This window comes from Tachysurus fulvidraco, chromosome 15 (assembly GCF_022655615.1).
Source record: "Tachysurus fulvidraco isolate hzauxx_2018 chromosome 15, HZAU_PFXX_2.0, whole genome shotgun sequence".
Classification (NCBI taxonomy): Eukaryota; Metazoa; Chordata; class Actinopteri; order Siluriformes; family Bagridae; genus Tachysurus; species Tachysurus fulvidraco.
Window position 1 is genome coordinate 1,094,636 of NC_062532.1, and position 22,562 is coordinate 1,117,197.

The 22,562-nt window shown below is 40.7% G+C and overlaps 2 protein-coding genes across 3 annotated transcripts; both read right to left on the reverse strand.

The window, feature by feature from the left end:
• Window positions 1–1,124: 1,124 nt before the first annotated feature.
• On the reverse strand, window positions 1,125–13,853 carry fam193b (family with sequence similarity 193 member B). 2 transcript variants are annotated; one of them, XM_027138152.2, is made up of 10 exons: window positions 13,578–13,853; window positions 11,449–11,724; window positions 5,821–6,007; window positions 4,790–4,981; window positions 4,355–4,682; window positions 4,054–4,243; window positions 3,533–3,766; window positions 2,382–3,378; window positions 2,144–2,219; window positions 1,125–1,581 (listed from the first exon to the last, which is right to left on the reverse strand). In XM_027138152.2, exons 1-10 carry the CDS (start codon window positions 13,686–13,688, stop codon window positions 1,485–1,487), a joined length of 2,688 nt encoding a protein of 895 aa, XP_026993953.1. In that variant the 5' UTR covers window positions 13,689–13,853; the 3' UTR covers window positions 1,125–1,484. The 2 variants fall into 2 exon arrangements, with proteins under 2 accessions (XP_026993953.1, XP_026993952.1); XM_027138151.2 differs by having other exon boundaries at window positions 4,790–4,984; window positions 13,578–13,852.
• A 620-nt stretch (window positions 13,854–14,473) lies between these two features.
• On the reverse strand, window positions 14,474–20,532 carry abhd18 (abhydrolase domain containing 18). Its single transcript, XM_027138205.2, has 13 exons — window positions 20,381–20,532; window positions 19,663–19,771; window positions 18,609–18,693; window positions 18,296–18,396; window positions 18,123–18,198; window positions 17,447–17,531; window positions 17,340–17,367; window positions 17,069–17,207; window positions 16,596–16,685; window positions 16,383–16,484; window positions 16,014–16,302; window positions 15,477–15,639; window positions 14,474–15,042 (listed from the first exon to the last, which is right to left on the reverse strand). Exons 2-13 carry the CDS (start codon window positions 19,752–19,754, stop codon window positions 14,985–14,987), a joined length of 1,308 nt encoding a protein of 435 aa, XP_026994006.1. The 5' UTR covers window positions 19,755–19,771; window positions 20,381–20,532; the 3' UTR covers window positions 14,474–14,984.
• Window positions 20,533–22,562: the final 2,030 nt, after the last annotated feature.

Sequence of the window (22,562 nt, forward strand, 5' to 3'; positions counted from 1 at the left end):
GGTTAAATAATAAAATGTCCTCAATACCAAACGTGACACAGAAAAACACCAGGACAGGATTTAAATTTTTTTTTTCCATTTGAAATCGGTCTAAGCCGAACTACAACAAGCAACGACTACAGAGAGAGGGCAGGCCATAGCGACCGGCACGGGAGAACTGGGAGAGCTGTAAGTATCGGTGCTCATCTGGGTCTCAAGTGTCAGTTAGGAGCGGCTTGTAAGGGAATTTGTCCCTTTGTGTGAGTGTTAAACAGAGGTATTAAACACACCATAGCTGTGTGTGTGAATATAAATATATTAGTGTTTTTAGTTTATTTCTTATGATCTTTTTTTTTTTTTGTTTAACTTCAGAAATTCTGTTCATAATAAGGGCATAAATATGTTTCTCATAGTCCCGTCCCACACTGTAACCCATGTTTTTTTGTTTTTTTTTTAAAGTACTTAATATCTTAATTAAAAAAAAAGAAAAAAAAGCTGCCTTTTGAGGGAGAAAAGAAAAAAAAGCGCATAATGTTGGATAAGACGGTTAAAAAAAATTAAAATCTTCATAATAAGCAGCACCTCTAACGTGTAGTTTCCCGTCTACTTGATTTCCATTGGTTCATAAGAATTTTCCTAGTGTAAATAATAAACCTCGACATCCTGCGTCCTTTCCGATTTACCTTAACTTTTATTCGGTGTTTCACGCATCTCTTCTAAACCGTAAACGTCGACACCTTTGAATCCGATCGGAATTTTTTGTTGACGGATCATACGGCTGTTATATAGCGCAAAAGACGGGTTTTAAGATCAAATTGAAGGAATCTGACTGACAAAATTAAAATAGTGCAAAAAAGTGAACAGGAAAAAAAAATGAAGCAAGTTGGGAGATAAACAGAGAGGACAACATGCATATTATGTAACGCTCCTAATGAGTTGTTTGATACGGTCAAGACCAGAAGCTTTGCCTCGGCATGTGTTTATTATTAACGCCACTCTGCTCCTTCTAGTTCTGTCTAATGTCATTTCTCTGTCATCTTGTCAGTGTCTGCAGTTTGTCATTAAGCACATGTCAGAATATCAAGTACCTTTTGGGGAAAAGAAAGAACAAATAAATAGACATTGTGGGCTTACGGGCCGAGGTGTGCCGTGGTTTGGGGTTTAAAACCTTTTTTTATTGTAAAATCATTATTTACACACTACAAAATGAAGCAATGAGGTTTCCTGCGAGTGATCCCGCTCTACTAAGAGATACAGTAAAAATTCTCCGGTGGACGATTACAGACTGCGTGATAAGGTCCCGTGGCGTATTGAGAAAGGGGCGGAGACAGACGGCGACCTCCAGCCAATCGAATCTGGAGTACAGTGGCTACAGACTAGAGAGTAGAGTCCTATCGGGAGGTTGGGGGTTCTCCGGTTACCATCATCCAGGCGTGTACGTGTGTGTGTGTGTGTGTGTGTGTGTGTGTGTGTGTGTGAGAGAGAGTGTGTGAGTGCGTGCTGCATTACTGCGCTGCGTTCGACGGCATCTTTTTCAGGCTGAAGTTGGACCAGTTCACAGCCACCTTCTGTCGCGTCTGTTTAGCTGAATCGAGGCAAAACCTTGAAGGAGACACGACGATACAAAAAAGACGATCAGTGTCAGGACTGCGCAGATCAGGAGCCCTGGACGAGTAGCTTTAACCAAATGAATGAATGAGGCCATGCTTAAGAATATTCTTGTTCCTGTCAATTTAGGACCGACTCAATTTTGTATTTTTTATTTTTTTTTTGCTTTAGGTCCGACCGACTTGCCGGTTGTAAATTTACGCTAAGACCGACCAATTTTTTTTACTCTTCAGACAACTAATACAAAAGCAATAAAATAATATTAATTTTATTTTAGTAAGTCGCCTAGGCCTACATACAAATGAAGGCTACGTTCTTTTTTTTTAAATAAAAAAGGATGTCACACTGTGGCCTGTGCGTTCGCTTCGTCTCATTCTCTCATTCACTGTAAAAGTTTACATTGAAACTTTTTTTTTTAACAATACTGCAAACCAAAATATTTTTAAGGATGGCCTGATTACAAAAAGAAATCTGAATCTGATGGATGCTTCACGTCACATTACATGGATTAGCACTTAGACTGAATAACGGGTTGATTTTGTAGATAAATTTTCACCTCTTGAAGTATTCGACCTCGCGATCGATTTCGTCCATCTCCGTCGGATCCAGGTCTTTGGGGAGGAATACGTCATCTGTCGAGAAAGTTTATTCAAACAAACGGACACAAAAGAGTGAATACCTAAGGAGAAAACCGAGGGCTTCTCAAAAGACAGCAGTCTCTTAACTGGAAAAGAAATAAAGAAAGAAATAAACAAAAAGTGTTCTACAGATAAACAATTTAAGTATCAGGTTACCGATAGCACTACTGGACTTTTCCGTCTTGCACTTGTTCTTCTTATTCTTTCCTTTGGACTGTTGTTGGTGCTGTGAGTTTTGACAGCTGACCAGATTGTTTGTGTTGCTTTTTCCGTCTGCTTCGTGCTCCGCTTTGTTGCTCCTCACGTCGCTGTCGTTCTTCCCCCTCTGCGTGTTGGAGCCCGAGTGATGGTTCCCGTTCGAGGCTGTTACACCTATGTGCTTGGGAGCCTGCTTGCTTTCCTCTAGCTTTTTACTCGCCGGTTTCTGACTCTCCCCGTGTTGCTGGGCTCCTCTGCAGCCTCCCTTGACTCCTTTCTCTGCCTCGTTGCTTTTCTCCTGATTTCCAGACGTGGTTTTAACCGGTTTGGAGTTGGCCTGCTGCTCCTGGGACGCCTGCTCCTGTCGCTGGTTTTTCTTGCCCTTCTTTGTTTTTGCGGTGTTCTTGGTCTCGTCTTTGGATTTGGGCGCGTCGTTAGGCGCAGGAGCGGCGTTAACGGTGGTATCGTTGTTGTTTGTGGGGGGAGGGGTGGTGGGGTCGGTAGGAGGGGGGCTGCTGTTGTTATTCTCGCTGGTCAGGCCTTGGAGAATCTTCACGCTCTTTTTAAAGTTTTTGAATGAGAGCGGCGCGAGGTCCAGGTCGATCTGCTGCGGTTCGGTCACTGTACCGTTGATGTGAGGCAGCAGCCGCTGACCCTCTAGCGAGGCGGCTTTTTTGGGGAAGTCGCTGACATCGAGGTTGAGGTCGTACATGCTGAACGAGGCACGAATGGAGTCCTTAATGGTGTTCTTGATCTCCTCGAGGCGAGACGTTAGGAAGCTGTTGACACGCTCCAGCTCCAGCTGAGGCCACTCGAGGAGCCGGCCAGGCTCGCCGTCTGGAGTACGCTCCTCCTCCTCCTCCTCTTCCTCCTCCTCCACTTCCTCCATAGCTTCTGGCTGAGGAGAAGAGGATAAACGCTGCTCGTTGCATGCTTGCTGCGCACGCTCCTTCTCCTGGACAGGACACAGGCACATAAAAGACAAGATTAATCTCCTGCATTTCTGAAATCTGTATAATAAAAACTCTCGACGGATTCGTGTTACACTTCTTCTGTATTGCTCCCTTCCTTTGTCAGTATAATTCATCTGTCAGTATCGTCTGCCGCACCTTCTTTTTCTGTTTGTGGCGAGCACGTTTGGCCGCCTTGGCGCTGTTCACCCTTTTGGGCTCTGTGGAGTTGATGAAGTGAAGGAGCTCGTCGACGTCCCTGTGATCTATGGGGTTGGTTAAAGCTGGGTCCAGGTCCTGCCTCTGAGGCAGCTCCTCTTTGCGACGAGTCAGCCTCGAGCGGAGTTTCTCTCGGATCTCCGCGTAGTTCCGGCTCGTGGGAGCTGCTGGGGGCTGCAGGGGGAAATGTCTCGTGTGGGTGATTTTTTTTACACAAAGTCACAATTCTGCATAACCAATTTGGACTAAGAGCACTTCCTGGACAGAGTCATGTGAGCATTTTCATCTTGTTAAACATACGACATTATTCATAATAATTATAAGGGCATTTCATGCGTCACTGCACATTCGACCTTGTCTACATTCTGTCTTTATTGTCCTTATCCCTTTTAGCTGCCCTAATCCTCTCTTATATGTCAATCACTTTTATTCTAGCTGAACGCTGCCGAATGCTTCGTTACCGCGTTATGTCCGAAGAACTCGCAGTAGCAGCAGTCGCAGTATTTGCCGTCACGCAGGTTCGTAGAAGAAGAGGCACAGGAGCTGCGTTCGGAGCCGCTGTCCTCGTCCTCCACGTCGTCCCCCTCACACGCTGCCTGCTGGCACAATGACGACCCGTTCACCAGCTTGTGCCCTTTACACGCCTGGTCCCTAAACACGACAGACACGCACGTCTCAATTTATACAGCAACAATTATCAATTACAGCAAATTATTACTACCACAAAGCCACAAATATTTTTAGCAAAAATCTACATCATACCTGCACATGGTGGCTGTTAAATGCGTTGTGTTAGTGGAGGCCGCGGCGCCGCCGTTGGTGTTGTGCCCGTTACACGGGTGACTGCAGCCCATCATGGAGGAGCTCAGCTTGGCGTTTTTACAGGTGCTGGGTTTGTCCTGCCCGCCCGAGTGCTTGGCGCCGAGATTTGGTGCTAACGGAGTGAACGGAGCGTGCTGATTGGACGTGGGTTTATTGGAGGGGGGCAGCAGAGATGAATTCTGGGAAGAACAAAGACCCGTCGGGCTGTTGGGTGGAACGGACAGATCCGCTGACGGCTGGAGCGGCTCGTTCGGGTGAAACGCTTCACCTGGAAGAAAAGGAGCAGGACGTGATGCTCGCATGCGGTTTATATTTAATAATGAATATTAGCCAATGAGATTGTTGTGTGTGTGTGTGTGGGGGGGGGGTGTTTACCTGGAGGAGTGGGTCTCCTACACATGGTTTTGAAGTGCTTTGCTGAGGTCTTGCAGAGTTCAGCAGAGGTAGAGAGTGGCGTAGCGGTGGATGTGGCACTGGGGGGCGCTGGGTGACTGTAGGGACACGCTTTGGTCCCGGACGCCTCGTGAGACAATCGTTTATCGTGACAAGTCGGTCCTGCCGTTCCGCCTGCTACAAACGCAAGGAAAAGTCAGTGAGGGATAAAGAACAGCTCGAGACTTTGAGAAATGGAAGTTCAACCAGGATAAAATCAAATGTAATAAAATATTACGTACAAGCCACAAGAGAAAGGATAATAAACGGGACTCTAAAATGTCCTGGATAAATGTGAGATTAGGCTGGAAAAAAAAACCGAATAACAGATAATCCTTCATTGGACAGGAAAGTACGAGGACACAGCAGACTGAAAATAGAGCAGAGTGGACCTGAGTAGAATAGCAGGAGATGAGGTAATAATTTATTATGTAAAGAATGCCCTAAAAATAGCCATGTAAAACCTGTCCTGGCTAAAAATAGCACGGCGATGCTGAATGATTTAACTCTGATTGGTTAGGAGGTCGTGAACTTTGTAGAGCAGCGGCCATGAGAGCCTTAATAATCTTTAATACCAGCATTTATCACCTTCGTCACTTCTACGGTCACACCTTCCCGTTGTGTTTGTAAGGAACAAATCACTTGTGGGAGTGAAATTATTTAGAATGGTTAAAGTATGACATCATGAATTGGACACAGAGCTGATTTTTAAATGACAATTTATGTAATTAATAAATTAATGCATGTCCAGTATCCGGTACACAAACCTCTACGCTGGTTGTCACCATAGAAACGATCGGGTATTTAAAAAAAATGAGTACAATGAAAGCAAGTCCTTCTGACCAATCGGATTCGAGAGTTCATAAAGATCTCTGATAACCGCGACTAGACGGAAACAGATCAGATCAGATATGAAATCCTCTCTCCGGACGGCGAGAGCGAGAGTTAGACCGAAGCCAGGTCGGAGATCCCACCTTGCTGAGAGTGAGTAGCGGTGCCGTGGGTGCAGTGAGCTCCTGTGTTCGTGTGCGTCGAGTTCCAAAGGCCAGAGAGCTTCCGGGCCGACAGGAAGGAGCTGGGATCCCAGTCCACAGAGTTTTGCTCTGGGTAACCGTTCCCACAATTCTGCGACTTACACGAGGACGAGTGGGACAGCGACGCCTGTAAGACACACACAGAGTAAAATATCACACACGTCGAATAGCTTCATAAGCTGCATAAAAGCTGGAAACGGGAGGCGGAAGTTTAGCCTTTTCCACCGAACGGCTGCTGTGTGTAAATAATCAGTGCGCTTTCAGGAAGCCGGTGTTTAGATAAGATCACCTAAGCGAGAGTCCCTTCTGTTATCAGACCCTTTTACAACACTGGAAAAATTGTGGTCTGGCTTTTCCTCCAAAGTCCGTATCAGAGCTGTAGCTCATACACACGCGCGCGCAATATGCATATATATAGGAATGTTCAGACACGTTTCTGCGCCCGCACAGAGGCGACGTTTGTGTTGGAACGTGTTTGAAGGAGGAAGTCATACAAACATCATGCAGTTCAAGATGTTTGGGGTGGTGGCTTCATGGAGTCTTCTGCGGACAAGCTCTCATAGCTTAAAAGATAATAACAACAACAACAATAATAATAAGAAGAAGAAGAAGAATAACAATAATAATAATAACAATAATAATAATAATAATAGCTGCATTTTGATATTAGAAAGTGGAAATCAAAAGGGTACGGCGTATCACACACATACACACACACCCCCACCCTCACACACACACACACACACACACACACACACACACACACACACACACACACACACACACACACACACACACACACACACACACACACACACCCTCACACACACACCAGCTGTAAGGTTGACAAATTAAGCAAATATTTAGAACTCATATTCATGCCTATTCTTAGTACAAAGATTTTCTCCGAGCTACGAAATTCTGAGGAAAATTCTTAGAAATGTGGGCGTTTGGTATTAAAATGAAAGTAAATGTTTGGTACTAAACTGAAAGTAAAGATAAAAGTTCTTCATAAAGCATCATGAGGAGCTCATAAAGTGTTAGGAGCAGCGAGGAGGACTTTTAAGAGGATGAAGAGTTTCTTTATCCGAGGAGAAAATGACTGAAAGAATTGTGTTGTACACGAGATTTAATAGCGACAGGGAGTTAAGAGGATGATACAGAGTAGATTGTGTAGGGATTATCATCGTGACCAATCAGATTGTGCCTCTGTGTCATTTAGAGTTACACGAACGTCTCTGAAATGGGTGAAATAACAAAACTCCTATTTTTATTTATTTATTTTAATTGGGCCTATCAGATATGGTGTCGCAACGATATAATCACAATTCACAATTTCTGAAAATTACAGAACGGTTTGACCTTCAGAAGACCATAAGACTGAAAGAAGGTTCCTTCCTAGACTTTAACACGTGTAGGCTGTCGGAACTGCAGATAAACCATGTGTAAAAGGTTACGCTTTGAGATCTTAAGGTCTGGTCTTAACCTTCTTCATATTCATTTTTTTCATGCCCCAAAGATCTGGAAGACGTTATGAAGGACAAATCCATCAGGCTCCATCTGTCACGGATTTAAAAAAAAAAAAAGAAAAAAAGAAAAAAAAAAGAAAAGAGCTGAAACATATTTTTCACTCTGGGTGGCCAGAAAAATATCAGAGTAAAATATTGTCAGGAAAAGAGCCTGTGTGTGTGTGTGTGTGTGTGTGTGTGTGTGTGTGTGTGTGTGTGTGTGTGTGTTCGTGTTCTGACTTAGCAAAACAAACAAACGGAAAAACAGACATAAATAAATAGAGAAAGGCAAATAAACAAATAGATGCCATTGATTTTATAAATGATGTATTTATTTATTTGTTTATATTTACTAAAAAGATGATTCATTATTTATTTCGCAAAGAATAAACGATATTTTATTGGTCACTTTAGTGTCCATAATGATTATGTTTCTTTCAGCTTGTGGATGTTTGTGTCTCGTTATTTATTTATGTGTAATATGAATAAATGTAAACATTTATGTTGATGTATGTGTTTTATAGCGTTTGTAGGAGCCAGATGCTGTGTGGATTTATTTAAGGTAAAATCTGATGGTTGAAACTGACTGCGTTTAACACACACCGAGCAGCATCCGATCAGGCGTCATCTCTCTGATGGGTGACGTGTCTGTTTATTTTAAGAAGCGGGACGTTGATGATGATGATGATGATGATGATGAAGGCACTTAACAATATAATCTGGGGGAAAATAGCTGTAAACTTCTCCTGAGTCTGACGGTTAAGTTTAATCTCTCATTCTCAGTCTCTCTCAGTCAATCTCTCGAAGACTCTCTCACTTGGTCTCACTCCGTCTCATTTGTCCCACAGTCTTTCACTCCATCCCAGTCTCCCTCGCTCCGTCTTTCAGTGTCAGTCTCCCTCTTGGTCTCTCCATGTCTCTCTCTCTCTCACTCCCAGTGTCTCTCTCACACTCCCCCTCCCAGTGTCTCTCTCTCTCTCTCTCGCACTCCCAGTGTCTCTCTCACACTCCCCCCTCCCAGTGTCTCTCTCACACTCCCCCCTCCCAGTGTCTCTCTCACACTCCCCCTCCCAGTGTCTCTCTCTCTCTCACACTCCCCCTCCCAGTAGGGATGGGCGATATGGCCTAAAATCCATATTGCGATATACATTGCAGCCTCTTGCGATAACGATATATATTGCAATATATAAATTATAATAGAACCATTTCAGAACAGGTTACACAGACCTTAGGAAAGCCAAACTGCTAAATGTATTTTTTTTTTTTAAGAAATAAAGAAAAACATGTCGTTTTGAGAACATTTATTGTGCAAAAGCAAAACTGTAATTATACAACAAAATGTTGCAGATAAATAAAAAGTCTTTCCTTCTAAAAGGCACTATACTTAGTTCAAGTCCTTGGTTCTTAAACGCCACCCAAGTTGCAGAGAACATAAAAACTGGTGTCTTTTTAGTTAAGGAACAAACACTGTACTGAAAATACTTCCAGTATTAATTAGGCAAAGAAAATTATTCTGTGTAAATGCACAGATACTTTAAATAAAAGCATATTTCAAACCTGCAGCCGAGGTAACGCATTTGCTTTTAAGCATTTTGTTCTCCTAATGAAATTAAAACCGGTGTCTTGTTAATAAAGGAATGGACACTGAATTAGGGATATACTTCCAGTATTAGGTATATTTTTAGAGTATATTTTTTTGCTGCTCGTCGGACTTAAATCCAAACCAATAATAGATGTTGCACCGGTCTTTTTCACGAGCTCCTCTGTTTCGCTGACGCTTTCAGCCATGTTTATTCAAGATGACGAATATGATGATTCGTTGCAGCCGGCTGCAGCTCGTGGCTCTAAATTTCGCGGGTAGATTGTGTCATCAACATGCATTATCGCGATAGTGCAATAGAATTAAAATCTCTATCGTAGGCCAATTTTGTATCGTTTATATCGTATATCGTTTATATCGCCCATTACTACCTCCCAGTGTCTCTCTCACACTCCCCCTCCCAGTGTCTCTCTCTCTCTCACACTCTCCCTCCCAGTGTCTCTCTCTCACTCCCCCTCCCAGTGTCTCTCTCTCACACTCCCCTCCCAGTGTCTCTCCAGATTTGATCTGTAAAGTGGTCTTGTGTGTTATTCGCTTTATACTTTTCTTTCCTGACTCTTTTTTCCTTCCTGCTTTGGAATCCTTTTACAATTTTCCATCATCTGTTTTTTTATCCCTCGTAGGGCTGGGCGATACGGCTGAAAACTGTATCACGATATCAGTGCTTCATATCGGTCGATATTGATAATTATTGATATGTTTATGACCCATTTAAAATAAGGACCAGGAGAAAAATATATTACATTTAAACCTTTTTATTTTAAACTTAACCTCCCTCTGATCAGAATCCCCTCAGTTATTAAGGCAGAAATGTCAACAACCAGGAAAACTCAAATAATTACAATGTAAACATGAGTCTAAAGTCACAATGAACACTTAACTATTATCTCTTAACATTTTAACATTTAGTGCGAGGAAGTTCACTAGCTGTTCACCTTCTGGTGAATAAAGTGTGTAAAATATGTGCAGTGTTTTGTAAACAGAAATAAAACTGAGGTAGACTGAGATACATCTGTAATATAAAAAACAACCCTGATATACTACAGTAACATTGTTTGAAATATAAAACCTGCAGGAATATAAAAACATAGCTGACTTTTCCTCTTTTATTTACAATTTCCTAGCTCGCTGCGACTCATTTTCTGCTTATCAGTCGCCGATATGGCACAACCAAACTTGATACTGTTAAATGATTGGCTTTTAGCGTGTCACTCCCTAGGTTGCTAGGTTACCAGAGAGTGAGTGCCTTTATTAATGCAACCAAACTTGCTTCGCGACCTCTGTTTTCCTCCGGCAAAGAATAAAAAAAAATTGAACGTTTTATCGAGCACTTTTTTTTTTATTGACATCGATCACGTGTCTATCGCGATAAATATCGTTTTTTTCGCCCAGCCCTAATCCCTTGTATTCCACTTCACTGACGATTATAGTTCCTTTCCTTATTACACGGTAATAGACAAAAACAACGCAGCTTGGGACGTGAACAAGAAACGGAAAAGCGTCTGAAATCATTTCCACCGACACTGGAGACTTCTTCATTAACCTTAAAGAAACTTCACCATATCAACAATTTTTTTTAATCTGATGTTGTTAAGCATCTATAGCTTTACAACCACTAAATTTTACAGCTGTTGCTATAGAAACGATACGGTATTAGAAAGAGAGTGTTAATATAAACCTGTGATTCACCTGTGATGATGGCCAATCGGAATCAAGTATTTAACATAATATTATTATTATAATAATACTAATTAGAAGAAGTAGAAGCTTCTAACTAATATTGGTGTTTATTTGAGTAAAAGCAGTGCTAGCGAACAGCTCGTGTTTATTTTGAACACAAGGTTCATCCCTCGTACATGTCACGCTCGACGCGACCTGCACGACTGGTTTTTCGCCGCCACAGCAGGAGCAAGATGGAAAGTGATACAATAATAATAATGACGTCTGTGTGTCACTGTGAAATCACATCAAATCACGCTGAGAAAATATTCAAGCGTCCACCATCTATTTGTTACGCATGTGAAAAATCGACTCTACAATTTTCAGTCTATTGTGACCAAGAACTAATTTTTTGTTTGATTTTTTAGATTTTCTCATCAGTTCAGAGTGAAACGTGGGACCATTTTAGCATTAAATAAATAAATAAATAAACAAACAAACAAAAACAAACTAACCGCCGCTAACTACTACTAAGCACGTTCGGCACTCGTAAGCAGGGACGTGGACTTTTAGTCGAATATGAATGTTCTAAGCAATCTATTCAGCACGGCTGTGTCCAAACCTCCCTAATAATATGGTATCAGACAGAACAGATCAGATCAGATAACCAGACAGAACAGATACTTTGAGGCATCACAATCATAGGAAATGTTACCAGAGTCAAAGAAGGATGAGGACATGTAAAATTACACTCAGTAAGTGATTTTCTTAATAAACACGTGTGGTCCGTTCTTTACTCACCGGCACACTCTGCTCCTGCACCGCCCTCCGCTCCTCCTCTTCCACGCTCTTGCGGCAGCTCTGGCAGATCCACAGCGGCACCTCTCCCAGCAACGACTGCGACAGCGAAGGCACAGCGTCCGCCAGCTTGCGCCCGGGTGCCTCCCTCAGCAGGGCCTGCGAGAGTGCGGGGACGGCATCAGACAGCTTGGAGCCATGCCCCGGTAGCCCGTTGGCCAGGCCAGAGCCCCAGTCCTTAAATTCCCGATGGCACAGCAAGCAGCACGTGTGCACCGACTGTGGGGGAGAAAGGAGATCAGTCAGGACCTGAGATCAGACAACCTTTAAGTGACTGAGCTCAATAAAATAAACACACTGAAATGACTTATTCTTATATCATCCATGTCTTTTACAACAGCTTCCACTTTTCTTTTTCCGAATTAAAATGTGACGTGTACAAACAATCAAAGACTGTACAACAAGTACAAATTACTGTGGGTTCAAAAAATTCTCCTATCCCTCAGATACTGAGACTTTCTTGTGTATAGTGTCTTAAAGGATAAAGTACCGATGTCTGCGAGTTCCTGTCAGCATCAGGTGAGGGTCTGTGCTCTTTAAGGCTGTTTAAACTACATACAGAGCCGTTGCGTGCTTCTGGATCAACACCAGCATGCTCTGACATAAGCCTTACAACAATATACTAATAATAAAGGTCAAAGCGAAGGTCCGTGACGTGTCCCTGTATGATTTACAGGACTTTCTCGTGTAGACACGCCCACCTGTGTACTTGTGTGAGTAAATCTCCTGCACGTTCCTTCGTGTTCAGTCATCCGCTCATCACAGAAAGGATGATAAAGTAAACTTGTACCTGTTTAAATGCAGGCTGCTTTGGTTTGATCTACCAATGAAAAATAACCACCTGCTGTCAACTGTTGCAGGTGGTGAGTGATGCGGCGGCGCTTTAGTGCTTCGGTCTGTCCAGCTCTCGTCTGTACACTCTGCCCGAGACCAACATCGACACCGACGCCTCTTCGTACCTTAAAAAGTTAAACTTGCAGAAAGTCTCTAGCTCTAATAATCACTCTGTGACGTCAGAGTGGGACAAACCCTAACTTCTGACAGGAACAGTGAACACACAGGACCAACCAACACACCAGCATCACTGAACCCATCACATATATTGTAAGATACAGATGATTTCCTTTGATTCAGACAGAACTTTTACTCCAAAAGGGGAAACTTCCAGCTGTGACTTTTCTCCACCTGCCCTTGTTCACGTGTGTCACATTGTGCTGAAACTGAAAGTACAGTAGGGATGCAAAATAAACACCTTCTTTCCGCCCAGTAATTAAGATTAGTAGCTTAACTAGACAAACTAAATTAGTAGCTTAACAAACTAAAAAGTAATCCAGACCAGAAACAAACTGGCTAGACTTCAGCAACGAGAGCATTAGCTTCAGACAGACGCTGTTTACCTCCTACCCGTATTCCAACAAATTTCCGCCTGCTGCACTCTGATTGGTTACCCCGTGCGTCCGGATTAGCTACTTTACCTAAATGCATCAACCAGACGTTTCCACCATCCAATCAGCCGCCTGCGCTGTGGGACGTCACAAACGAGCGCGGAAGGCGGGATTTAGCACGAAAGCGGGTGCGGAGTAAAGAAAATAACGCTTCGAGCTTGTGCAGCTTGCACATAAGGCCGTTCTGAACCTAGGAGTCGTCCAGATAACTATAAAACGGGATTTGTTTTTAATGTGTCGTATTTTAAAGAATAAATAACCCTGTAAAAGGTATTTGTTACAGGTAAAAGCACAGACATGCTGCTGCTCCGCCCGAACACAACGCTGTCTCTGCTTGTAACGTTAAACGAAAACACGTTAACGACTTAAAACGAGAGCAAACAAGTCGTTAACGGGAGAAAGACCAGAATCTATGTGTATAATGGAGGAAAACGTGTAAGAACGGAAGGTGTAGATGGTAAAGCATGCGATGAGGGAGGCTGTGTTCGCATCCCAACAGACCTAACAACCCCAACAGCCCCTACATGTGTGCACTGGGGTAGAATGTATAATAATAACCACCACTTTTACTCCCTACACAGAGGACCACACGCCCCTATGTGAGATTAGCCGGTGTGCTAACGCTACCTGAGAGCTCCTGGCGGCTGCTGCTGCTGCATCTCCTCCTCCGCTGGGGCTCTTCGACAAACTCTGCTCTTTATTCACAACTCCGGCCTGCTTGCTCTTCTTCCTCGCCATCGTGATAAACTCCACTCGGCACAGACTCGCGCAGGATTACGGAGCTCGACGGAAACTGGGTCGCGTTTTTATTTATTTATTTTTTTAAGCAATTGTTTTTTCTTTCCTGGCGGCGCAAATGTTCTCGCTTATCTTCTTCTCAAGGCAAAAGACAACAGTCAATATGGCGGACGGGGCTGGCGTGATGACACGTTTGTGTGGGGTCAGGGGTCAAAGCACACCGCGGGCGAAACTGCTTCAGCAGGCTTTATAACACGCAGCCGCCATATTGACTGTGGGCAAAGTGTACAGGTTAAGGGCATGGACTTATTTACATTATAGATAGATAGATTTGATGTTTATATGATTAATAATACAATAATTTTTGTTCTATTTAAAAAAAATGGACAGACAATTTAAAAGGATGTAGCATGTCATTCCAACTTGTATCTAATGACCTATAAACATGGAAAGTGTATTTGACACCTTTTAATTTTCAAAAATAAATATTAATAAACGTTGTACCATAAAAATGGGCGATATCATATATTAATTTATTGGAATTAGAATAGTTGGTGATTTCTTTGCCATGTTATTTTGATTATTATTATTATTATTATTAAGTATTTTAATAATTATAATAATAATAGTAATAAAATAATATATTATTCTTACGGTTATTATTATTACTTTAATAATAATAAAATTATTAATTATTATTAATTTTGGTGTCATTTATTACCACAACAATAAAATATATATATAACTGTATTGTTCTGTTTCTACAAACATAACAATAAAGTCAGTTTTCAAAGTAAGAATTTTATTTCAGATTTTTAAACAGAAATGTGAAGGCTTGAAAAAGTAGTTATTACATGTAGGAAATAAACTGTTTAAGGGATTAATAATAATAATAATAATAATAATAATAATGCCATTGCAAATGCTAATACTTTAATTTCAAATCATATATTAGAATCTTATGCTCCTAAAGACTTGGCAGTGATCTTTGAGTTATAAATGCACCTCAGCAAAAGAAAAGGCTGAGGGGTTAAAAAAAAAAAAAAAAATCAACACGATCAGTGATAGAACATATAGATGAAATTCGGATTGGTTTGCGATTGTTCATAAATGTGTATAAACTTTATTCTGTAATCATGCATTAATACTAATCAGCCTTCAGTAGCACCATGGTGTGGAAAGGATTAGCTTCAGGTCCAATTCTGAGTCCTGGTCTGTGCTATGTTTTATCATGTCAAGTTTCGGTGATTTCCTTTACCGTGTCATCGTGACAGCACAGTGGCGCGGGATCCGTTCCTATAATATTAATGGATACTTCTGAACAAAACACTCGAAGGCATCGTAAATGGCCCGTCTAAAGATATGAGGGGGAAAAAAAAACGTTAGTATGTTTTGCAATCATCAGCATATATTGCTAGAGGACTGCTACAACAGCGGTCCTGTTTCGGAATACTGATTTTTTTTTTTTTTAAAAAGGATATAAAATAAAATATTGTTGTTGTTTTTTTTAAAAAAAAAAAAACGTATTCTGTATCTCATTTATTTTCTATAGAGAGGAAAGAAAAACAGGCTCTTCAGTGAAGTCCCTTCATAGATGACCCAAAAAGATTAAAGCAACTATAAATGGATAAAAAATATAGATTGTCGTTCACTAACATTTTAGCTATTGTTAATTATTGGCAAATTGCTATGCTATGAGTGGAATAAAACACTTCAGAGTTTTCTGTATACTGTTATGTGGTGTGTTGGAGATTTTGTGTGTGTGTGTGCGTGTTGGTTCATGCCCACCTGAACACTGCCTGTTTAAACAGATAGGCGGTGATGTGGCCCCCGTCGAGGTAGCGAACCTCACAGCCAGGCCAGACCTCCTTCAGGCTGCGCACACCAGAGCGAGGTATGTAGGCGTCCTCTTTAGCCTGGACCACGATAATCAGACTGGGATCCACTGGCACTGTGGAGTAAACACAGGGTATCACACAGAAGTGTACAGGGGCAAATAGCAGGTCCGACAGAACATCAGTATGCGTCATAAAAGATCAGACGGAAGTGATTAGCAAGGCTAAAGGGGGCGGATACATGGTGAAAAAGAGGTCAAAGGGTGGTTAAGATGAAGAACAGAAGATCCAAAGGGAGGTAAAGGAACAGACATGATGTAGAAAGAGAAATAGAGGGGCAGAGGAAGGTAAAGCGGGAGACATAAGGTCAGATACGGGTAACGGTTCTGTTAGAAGGAAATAAGCAAGTTTATATTCAAACACTTTTTTCTTTAAAGCTCTGGGTCAGTAAAGAGTAAAGCCTCTTCTCGTCCTCTTCTCATCTCCTCACCTGAGAAGTTGGCGATGTGGGTGCACTCGTCCATCACGCCCTTCATGAAGCAGAGTGACTCCCGCTGCAGCGAGCGATGCCGTCCTGCGCTGCGGCTCACGCTTTCACTGTGAAGTGCGTCGATGTGCGTCTGACTGCCGGCGAAAGAGGATGACAGCATGCGATCGAACCCGTTACCAGAGTCCCTTTGGTGCAGTAGAACCTCAGAAGACAGGGACATGTTCGAAAGTTTGTCAAAGCTGCCCGGGGCGTCCCGTACAAAGTCCTGGCCCATCCGGAAAGAGTCCGTCTAGACACGAAAACCAGAAAATTTTGATCAGGGGAAAAAAAAAAAAAAGGGTTTACGAGGTACCCTGTATGTCGTCTTACCCCACAGTACTCCAGCATGTGGAAGATCTCGTCCTCGTAGACGGTGTGCGTGGCGTACTGCTTCTCCAGTTCCCTCCAGTTCACAGCTCTACTTAACACTCCCTGTGGAAAAGAAGAGCGAGGAAGGATTGTCACACAGGGAATTTCACACCGACCACTAAACATACAGCAAGCAGAGAGAGGACACGCATGCACGCAAGATTGATATCTTACGGTGGTAAAAACATTCGAAGCAGTCGTCCAGGAAAGACATGGGATCAGAGGAATCGGCTTGGGCCAGTTGGTTACGGCTAAAGATGCCATCTGTGTGTGGGGTGGGTGGGTGTGTGGGTAGGGTGGGGTGGGTTGGGACAGGAAAGAGAATATGAGTAAAGATAATAAGTCTAAAATATTCTGTGATGTATTGTCACTAAAATATTTTTTTCACTAGATTCGAAGCCCTTGAGCAGAGCCTCGTTTTCTGACCTAAACTTGGTTTCTCACCCACTCGAGCTTTTCCTCCACAGAGTGAACTTAGACTGGAAGAACCACACTGACGTGGCGATCCATATTTAAATACCGTATTTTACCACCTCACCATTCACATATACATATTATAAAAGAAAAACATCTTTATTACGATATTGTAATACACAGCGATACATCAGTCAGCACCAGCACGATATCTTAATGGAAAAATGACCCACGTGGCCTCCCATGGAGATGCCGGTCATGCCCAGCGGCCAGAAACCTTCTCTATCCAGCCAGTGCAGGAGAGCTGCAGACTCCAGGATGAGAGCTCCGCCCATCACAAACAGGTCAGATACGTTCTTCAGACTGGACCTCCTACACACACAGAGTCACTTAATGGCCACGAAGAGCTTCGCTATTGCACCTCAGCAAAGAAAGAAACAAACAGGCGAAAACCCCATCACCATGTAACTGTGACTTTACATACTGAGAATCTGAAACACTCACTTCTGGTCTTTAGGTTTTCTGTATCCATGTGCAATTCAGGGTCAAGGAAACAGGGGAAATGACACAGAAATCATTCAGAAAACACACGGTAATAAAGTAAAGGATATAATACGGGTTTTCCAGCAGCAGTGACGCCATTCCTGCCTCTCTGATCATGGGTCTGGCCATGAGAGTTCTCCTCCTCCAGAAAAACTACAAACGTACACAAATGGTTTACACCCCGAGAGCACAAATGGAGTTTTTAGTGTTTTCTACCTCCTTTATTATTATTGTCTTCAAATACCCAGAAAACTGAATAAAAACAACCTAAAGGACATTTACTCTTCAAATATTATTATTTATTTACTTAATAAATTAAGTAAATAAATATTATTATTTATTTACTTAATTTATTAATGACTTTTATATTTTTACTTCATTTCATCTGAATTTTTTCAAACATTATTTGATTTTTTCTTCTTCTTTCATTCGTTTTTCACTTTAAAACTTTCTTTACTTTTAATTTTTTTGAAATCATTTTTGAAATATTTATATTTGAATAAAAATATAAACAAGATGTGTTTTGTTTTGTTTTTAGTTTGTATTTAATTTCCTCAGTTTTCTTTCAGTGTTGTTTTCTTTAATCTTGTAATTATTTCCCACTCTGCAATATGATTCTTATTCTCCAAGCATGTCATTTATTGCTGACTCTTATTATTCTCACCTGTGTTTGTGTTAAATGAGTATGAAATGAGTATGAATTCCAGTCACGGATCTATTACAACACACAAATCATTTACTCACATGATCTCCTGTTCCTGCCAGATGAATACACACCGGTCTGTGCTTCTTCCATTTTTTCGGAACTATAAACTGAAAGCTATAAGCAAATTAGTTTATAGTGTCTTTTAATCTAGTGAACAATGGCCTTAGTACAGAGTCTCTGTTGCAGGTCGCTGTGTGTTTGCCGTCGCTACCTGGCTTTAACCGACTCCGCTGGCAAAATGCCTGGGACGAAGTGTTCGAGCGGGGAAACCAAATGTCCGCTGTGGATTCTGCAGTCCGAGTGATCCTCAACCTGAACGTACACACGTTTCATTTGTGTCAGGGAACGTTCCGTACAAATCGTCACACAATTCCCGACAGCTTTGATTTTTGACCTCATCTGGGTTCATATTGTATGAGACTTTCATTACGTGTGAAATACATTCAGCCTTGTAGCCCAGTGCAGAATTAAAGTAACTGTAGGTTAGACATACTGCTGGATTACTGGTTAAAGAGAAAACATACCTTGTCGATAAAAACCGGATAGTCCCGTGGTACGAGGTTCTTACATTTTTCCCGGTCGCCGATGATTTTCCTAAACTCGAATATTCTGTGAAGAAAAGCGCGCTCGGTGTAAAAAGGCAAGAACAGTGTGGTTTAGCAACAGGAGCAGAACTGAGATTTACACACACTCTCACTTACAATATCATATATAATAATGAAATATAAAATCATGCTAGCTTCAGTTATATACAATGTTTTCTGTTTAATATTCAATACTGGATTTACGGATATCAGGTCTTTATTATAAATGCAGGATACAAGTATTTAATTATTTAATAATTATTAATTAATAAATTAATTAGGATAGTTGCGAGAACTTTTTTTTTTTTACTACACATTTAGTACACATAATACATCCCATAATATTGTGCTCTATTACATCAGACCAAATGCACATTATCATCTAGTGCTTGCTGATATTATGAACAGCAGCTACGTTAATCCCTCTCCACTGCTTCTCTCTTTCCACCCGTCCCGAGGAATCCAGAAATTGTACCAGCTCCGATTGTCTTCAGTGCCATAAAGATTTTGAACCTCCACTGAGACTAGGGTGACTGTGAGGATCCTGAGACATCTAAAAAGATCTACCAGCTCCAGCTGGACTCTGCTACACTAAAGAGGAGATGCCAACTCCATGTGGTCTTTGAGGACAACAATCTCCTCATCAATACAACATTTATCAGACTGTATATTTTTATAATCACACCCTCCAGTGTCCGGTTCCCCTTTGAGTCTGGTTCCTCTCAAGGTTTCTTCCTTTACCATCTAAGGTGGTTTTTCCTCCCCACAGTCACCCGAGTCACCTCAGACTTGTTCATTAGGGATAAATACAAACACATTTAAATATATCTAATATTAATCTTGAATTTTTGTATTATATTAATCTTTATATTAACATTTTGTTCTATATTTTTGTTCTGTAAAGCTGCTTTGAGACATCGTCAATTGTAAAAAGAACCCGTTATACAAATAAATTTCAATTGAATTGAACATTAGTATAGATATTATTCTGCACCGTTTCAGATCCTCTGGCTTTCCCCATCCTTGGATGAAGAGTTTGGTTAGGAGAAGCCTTCGGTAGAGCAAATCAAGCCGGCTCATCCCCATCAGCAAGGAGCAAGCATCTAAATAAATCAATCAAGAAAAGTGTTTAACACAAATTACTCATTCGGATGATGAACATGGGGTATTAAAAAAAAATAACAATAATGGGGCGGAAAATATGAGAATACAGAAATCACATCTAAAAACATTTTATCATGGAATAATTTGTATTATATATTAAGAGGACATGTGCCAGGAAAATAAAATAAAATAAAAAAATAAATGCCCTCTAACAGGGGAATAAACATAATGCAACATAATAAAAAACATTATAACAGGGACAGAAGTTTTCCTTTAATTTGTATTCTGTCTCCATTCAGGTAGGAGCAGGAAATGTACAATTAAATTAAATGAATTAATTAATTCCATCCCGATTTACATTCAAGATGTTTTATTATTATTATTATTATTATGTTTATTGTTATTTATTATTATTTTTAAAATTATTATTATTAATTTTTTTTAGTTTAGTTTATATTTTGGTTTCATTCTTTCAAAAAAAAAAAAAACAAGAAGAAAAAACTGACAAAACACAAAAAGTCACTTTTCACCAATTCTCCACACATTAAAGCCTCAAAATAAATATATCAATAACCGACATGTAAAAACAAACTAAAACAAGCAGATACCGTTAACTAAACGTGCAGAATTTAGGAGTAAAATCTCTATTTCTCATCTCAAAGGGCGAATCCCAGGCGCTGCCATGACTGTGTTCAAAGTGTACAGGTGTGACGTCAGAACGCGCGCCACCGCTACATCCTGCACCCTTAAGACCCCTTAGGATAGCCATAAACTGTGCCTGCTTAAAATGTTTAACAAAAAAAAATCACAATATTATTGTGATTTTATTATCACAATTTTTATTATCACTGATTTTATTATTAGTGATTTTATTATTAGTGATTTTTGTACAGTTTCTAAAAGTTAATTAAAAAATTGGTTTTTATATAGCACTTATAAACAATATGCAGTTTCCTTGCACTGAGTGAAGATATAAATCTTTAAACAACTAAATGTAAATAAGGCGCTTTATTTCACTGCTAATTTTCGCTGTATCTTTATTTATTTAACATATTTGCGAATTTCTTAAACGTCCTATTTAACGCGGTACAATTTAAGAGCGTGGTTTTATTTGTCTTGCACTCAGTACGGTCAGGCGCACTTAAATGATCTGTCCTCAGAGTAAAACAGGAAATTATACGGATGCGAAATGTGTTAAAGGGGCAGAAAATTGCACGACAACCGGAAATAGCGTCCACAGTGACGTCATACGGAGTTGCTTTTTATGCTTCTACCAGCAGGGGGAGCTAAAGCTTTTGTTTGTTTCAAAACGTTTGTAAACGTTTACTTTGGATTAAAAATAAATTATTTCTGAGTTTAAAGTTAATAAAGATGGACCGAAAAACTTAAAACTATATGTTTAAACTGTTTCTTCTTCCACTGTGCTTGAATTGTAAATTTAAATCTTAGTGTACAATATTTTTCTTTTGTGTATCTTCAGTTAGTGCTTAATTATTACAGAACAAAATATATCTCTAGGACTGAAAATATATTTCTTCTTAAAAAACTATATTTTAAGTACATGATCAAATAAATGTAAATGGAGCTTCATCATATTGATCATTTAATAAGTAATATTGAAAAAGCCCCAATCAATCAATCAATCAATCAATCAATCAATCTTTTGTTTATATTTTCACTTGTGTTCCATATCATGAAGATTTTGGATCGACTCTGTGAGGATCCTGAGGCATCTAGAGATGCTCCAGCTCCAGTCAGACTCTGTGATACTAAAGAGAACATGCCAACTCCATGTGGTCTTTGAGGACAACAACCTCCTCATCCACACAGCATTTATCAGACTGTACATTTATAATCACACCCTCCAGTGTCACCCATATGAGGATGAGGATCCCATTTGAGTCTGGTTCCTCTCAAGGTTTCTTCCTTTATCATCTAAGGTGGTTTTTCCTCCCCACAGTCACCTGAGTCACCTCAGACTTGTTCATTAGAAAAAGATACAAACACGTTTATATATATCTATATATAAATGTATAGATATTAATCTTGGATTGTTGGTTTCTATTAATTTTGTGTAATATTAAACTTTTGTATTATGTTTCTTATGTTATGAGACAATATCCACTGTTAAAACGCTATACGAATAAATCTGAATTGAATTGAATTATATTTGGGGTTTTTTGACAGCTCCATCTCCAACATCCTTCTACCAATATAACCATCTCCCTCCTCTGTACATGTCCAAAGCATCTCAATCTAGTCTCACTGACCTTTATTTCTGTCTCCTGCACACACAGTATATCTACCTTCCTTTCCTCCATCATGTCTGCCAGATCTCTACCTTTTTCCGTCATTGTACCAACGTTAAGCGTCCCAGTTCTCAGACATATACTCCTACCTTTCCTCTTGTGCCTCTGTTTACTAGCCCTCTCCTGCCTCTCCTTCCTTGACCAACAGTAGTCCAATTTCTGCCATCACCCTGTAGGTCAACAGTGCTGATGGTGTTTGTTGTGAACCCAGGCCTCGTCCGATCCAGTATGGAATTCCCACTGACGATCGGCATGTTTTATGCCGGATGCCCTTCCTGACACAAACCTCTCTATGTTTCAGGCTTGGGACTGGCACAGAAGTCACTGGTTTGCAACTCTTGTGCATTTAGTGTAATACTTTTAGGATCATATAAAGCTATAACATTTCACATAACATAATTCACATAAAACATTTCAGTATTAACCACTTTTCCAAAAAAAACTCCCTCTTATTACCACCAGGGGGCAGCACGTTATTTAA

What these genes read in the sequence shown, in the direction of transcription:
- fam193b (XM_027138151.2), bottom strand. Translation starts at nt 13,688, where the DNA reads ATGGCGAGGAAGAAGAGCAAGCAGGCCGGAGTTGTGAATAAAGAGCAG. An exon ending in TGCAGGAGCAGAGTGTGCCG is followed by an intron (nt 6,008 to 11,448) that starts GTGAGTAAAGAA and finishes TGTGTCTTACAG; the next exon opens with GCGTCGCTGTCCCACTCGTC. An exon ending in TTAACAGCCACCATGTGCAG is followed by an intron (nt 4,244 to 4,354) that starts GTATGATGTAGA and finishes TGTCGTGTTTAG; the next exon opens with GGACCAGGCGTGTAAAGGGC.
- abhd18 (XM_027138205.2), bottom strand. Translation starts at nt 19,754, where the DNA reads ATGGGGATGAGCCGGCTTGATTTGCTCTACCGAAGGCTTCTCCTAACC. An exon ending in AAGCCAGAGGATCTGAAACG is followed by an intron (nt 18,694 to 19,662) that starts GTGCAGAATAAT and finishes TTTTCTTCACAG; the next exon opens with AATATTCGAGTTTAGGAAAA. An exon ending in CCACATCGCCAACTTCTCAG is followed by an intron (nt 15,640 to 16,013) that starts GTGAGGAGATGA and finishes TTTACTCCACAG; the next exon opens with TGCCAGTGGATCCCAGTCTG.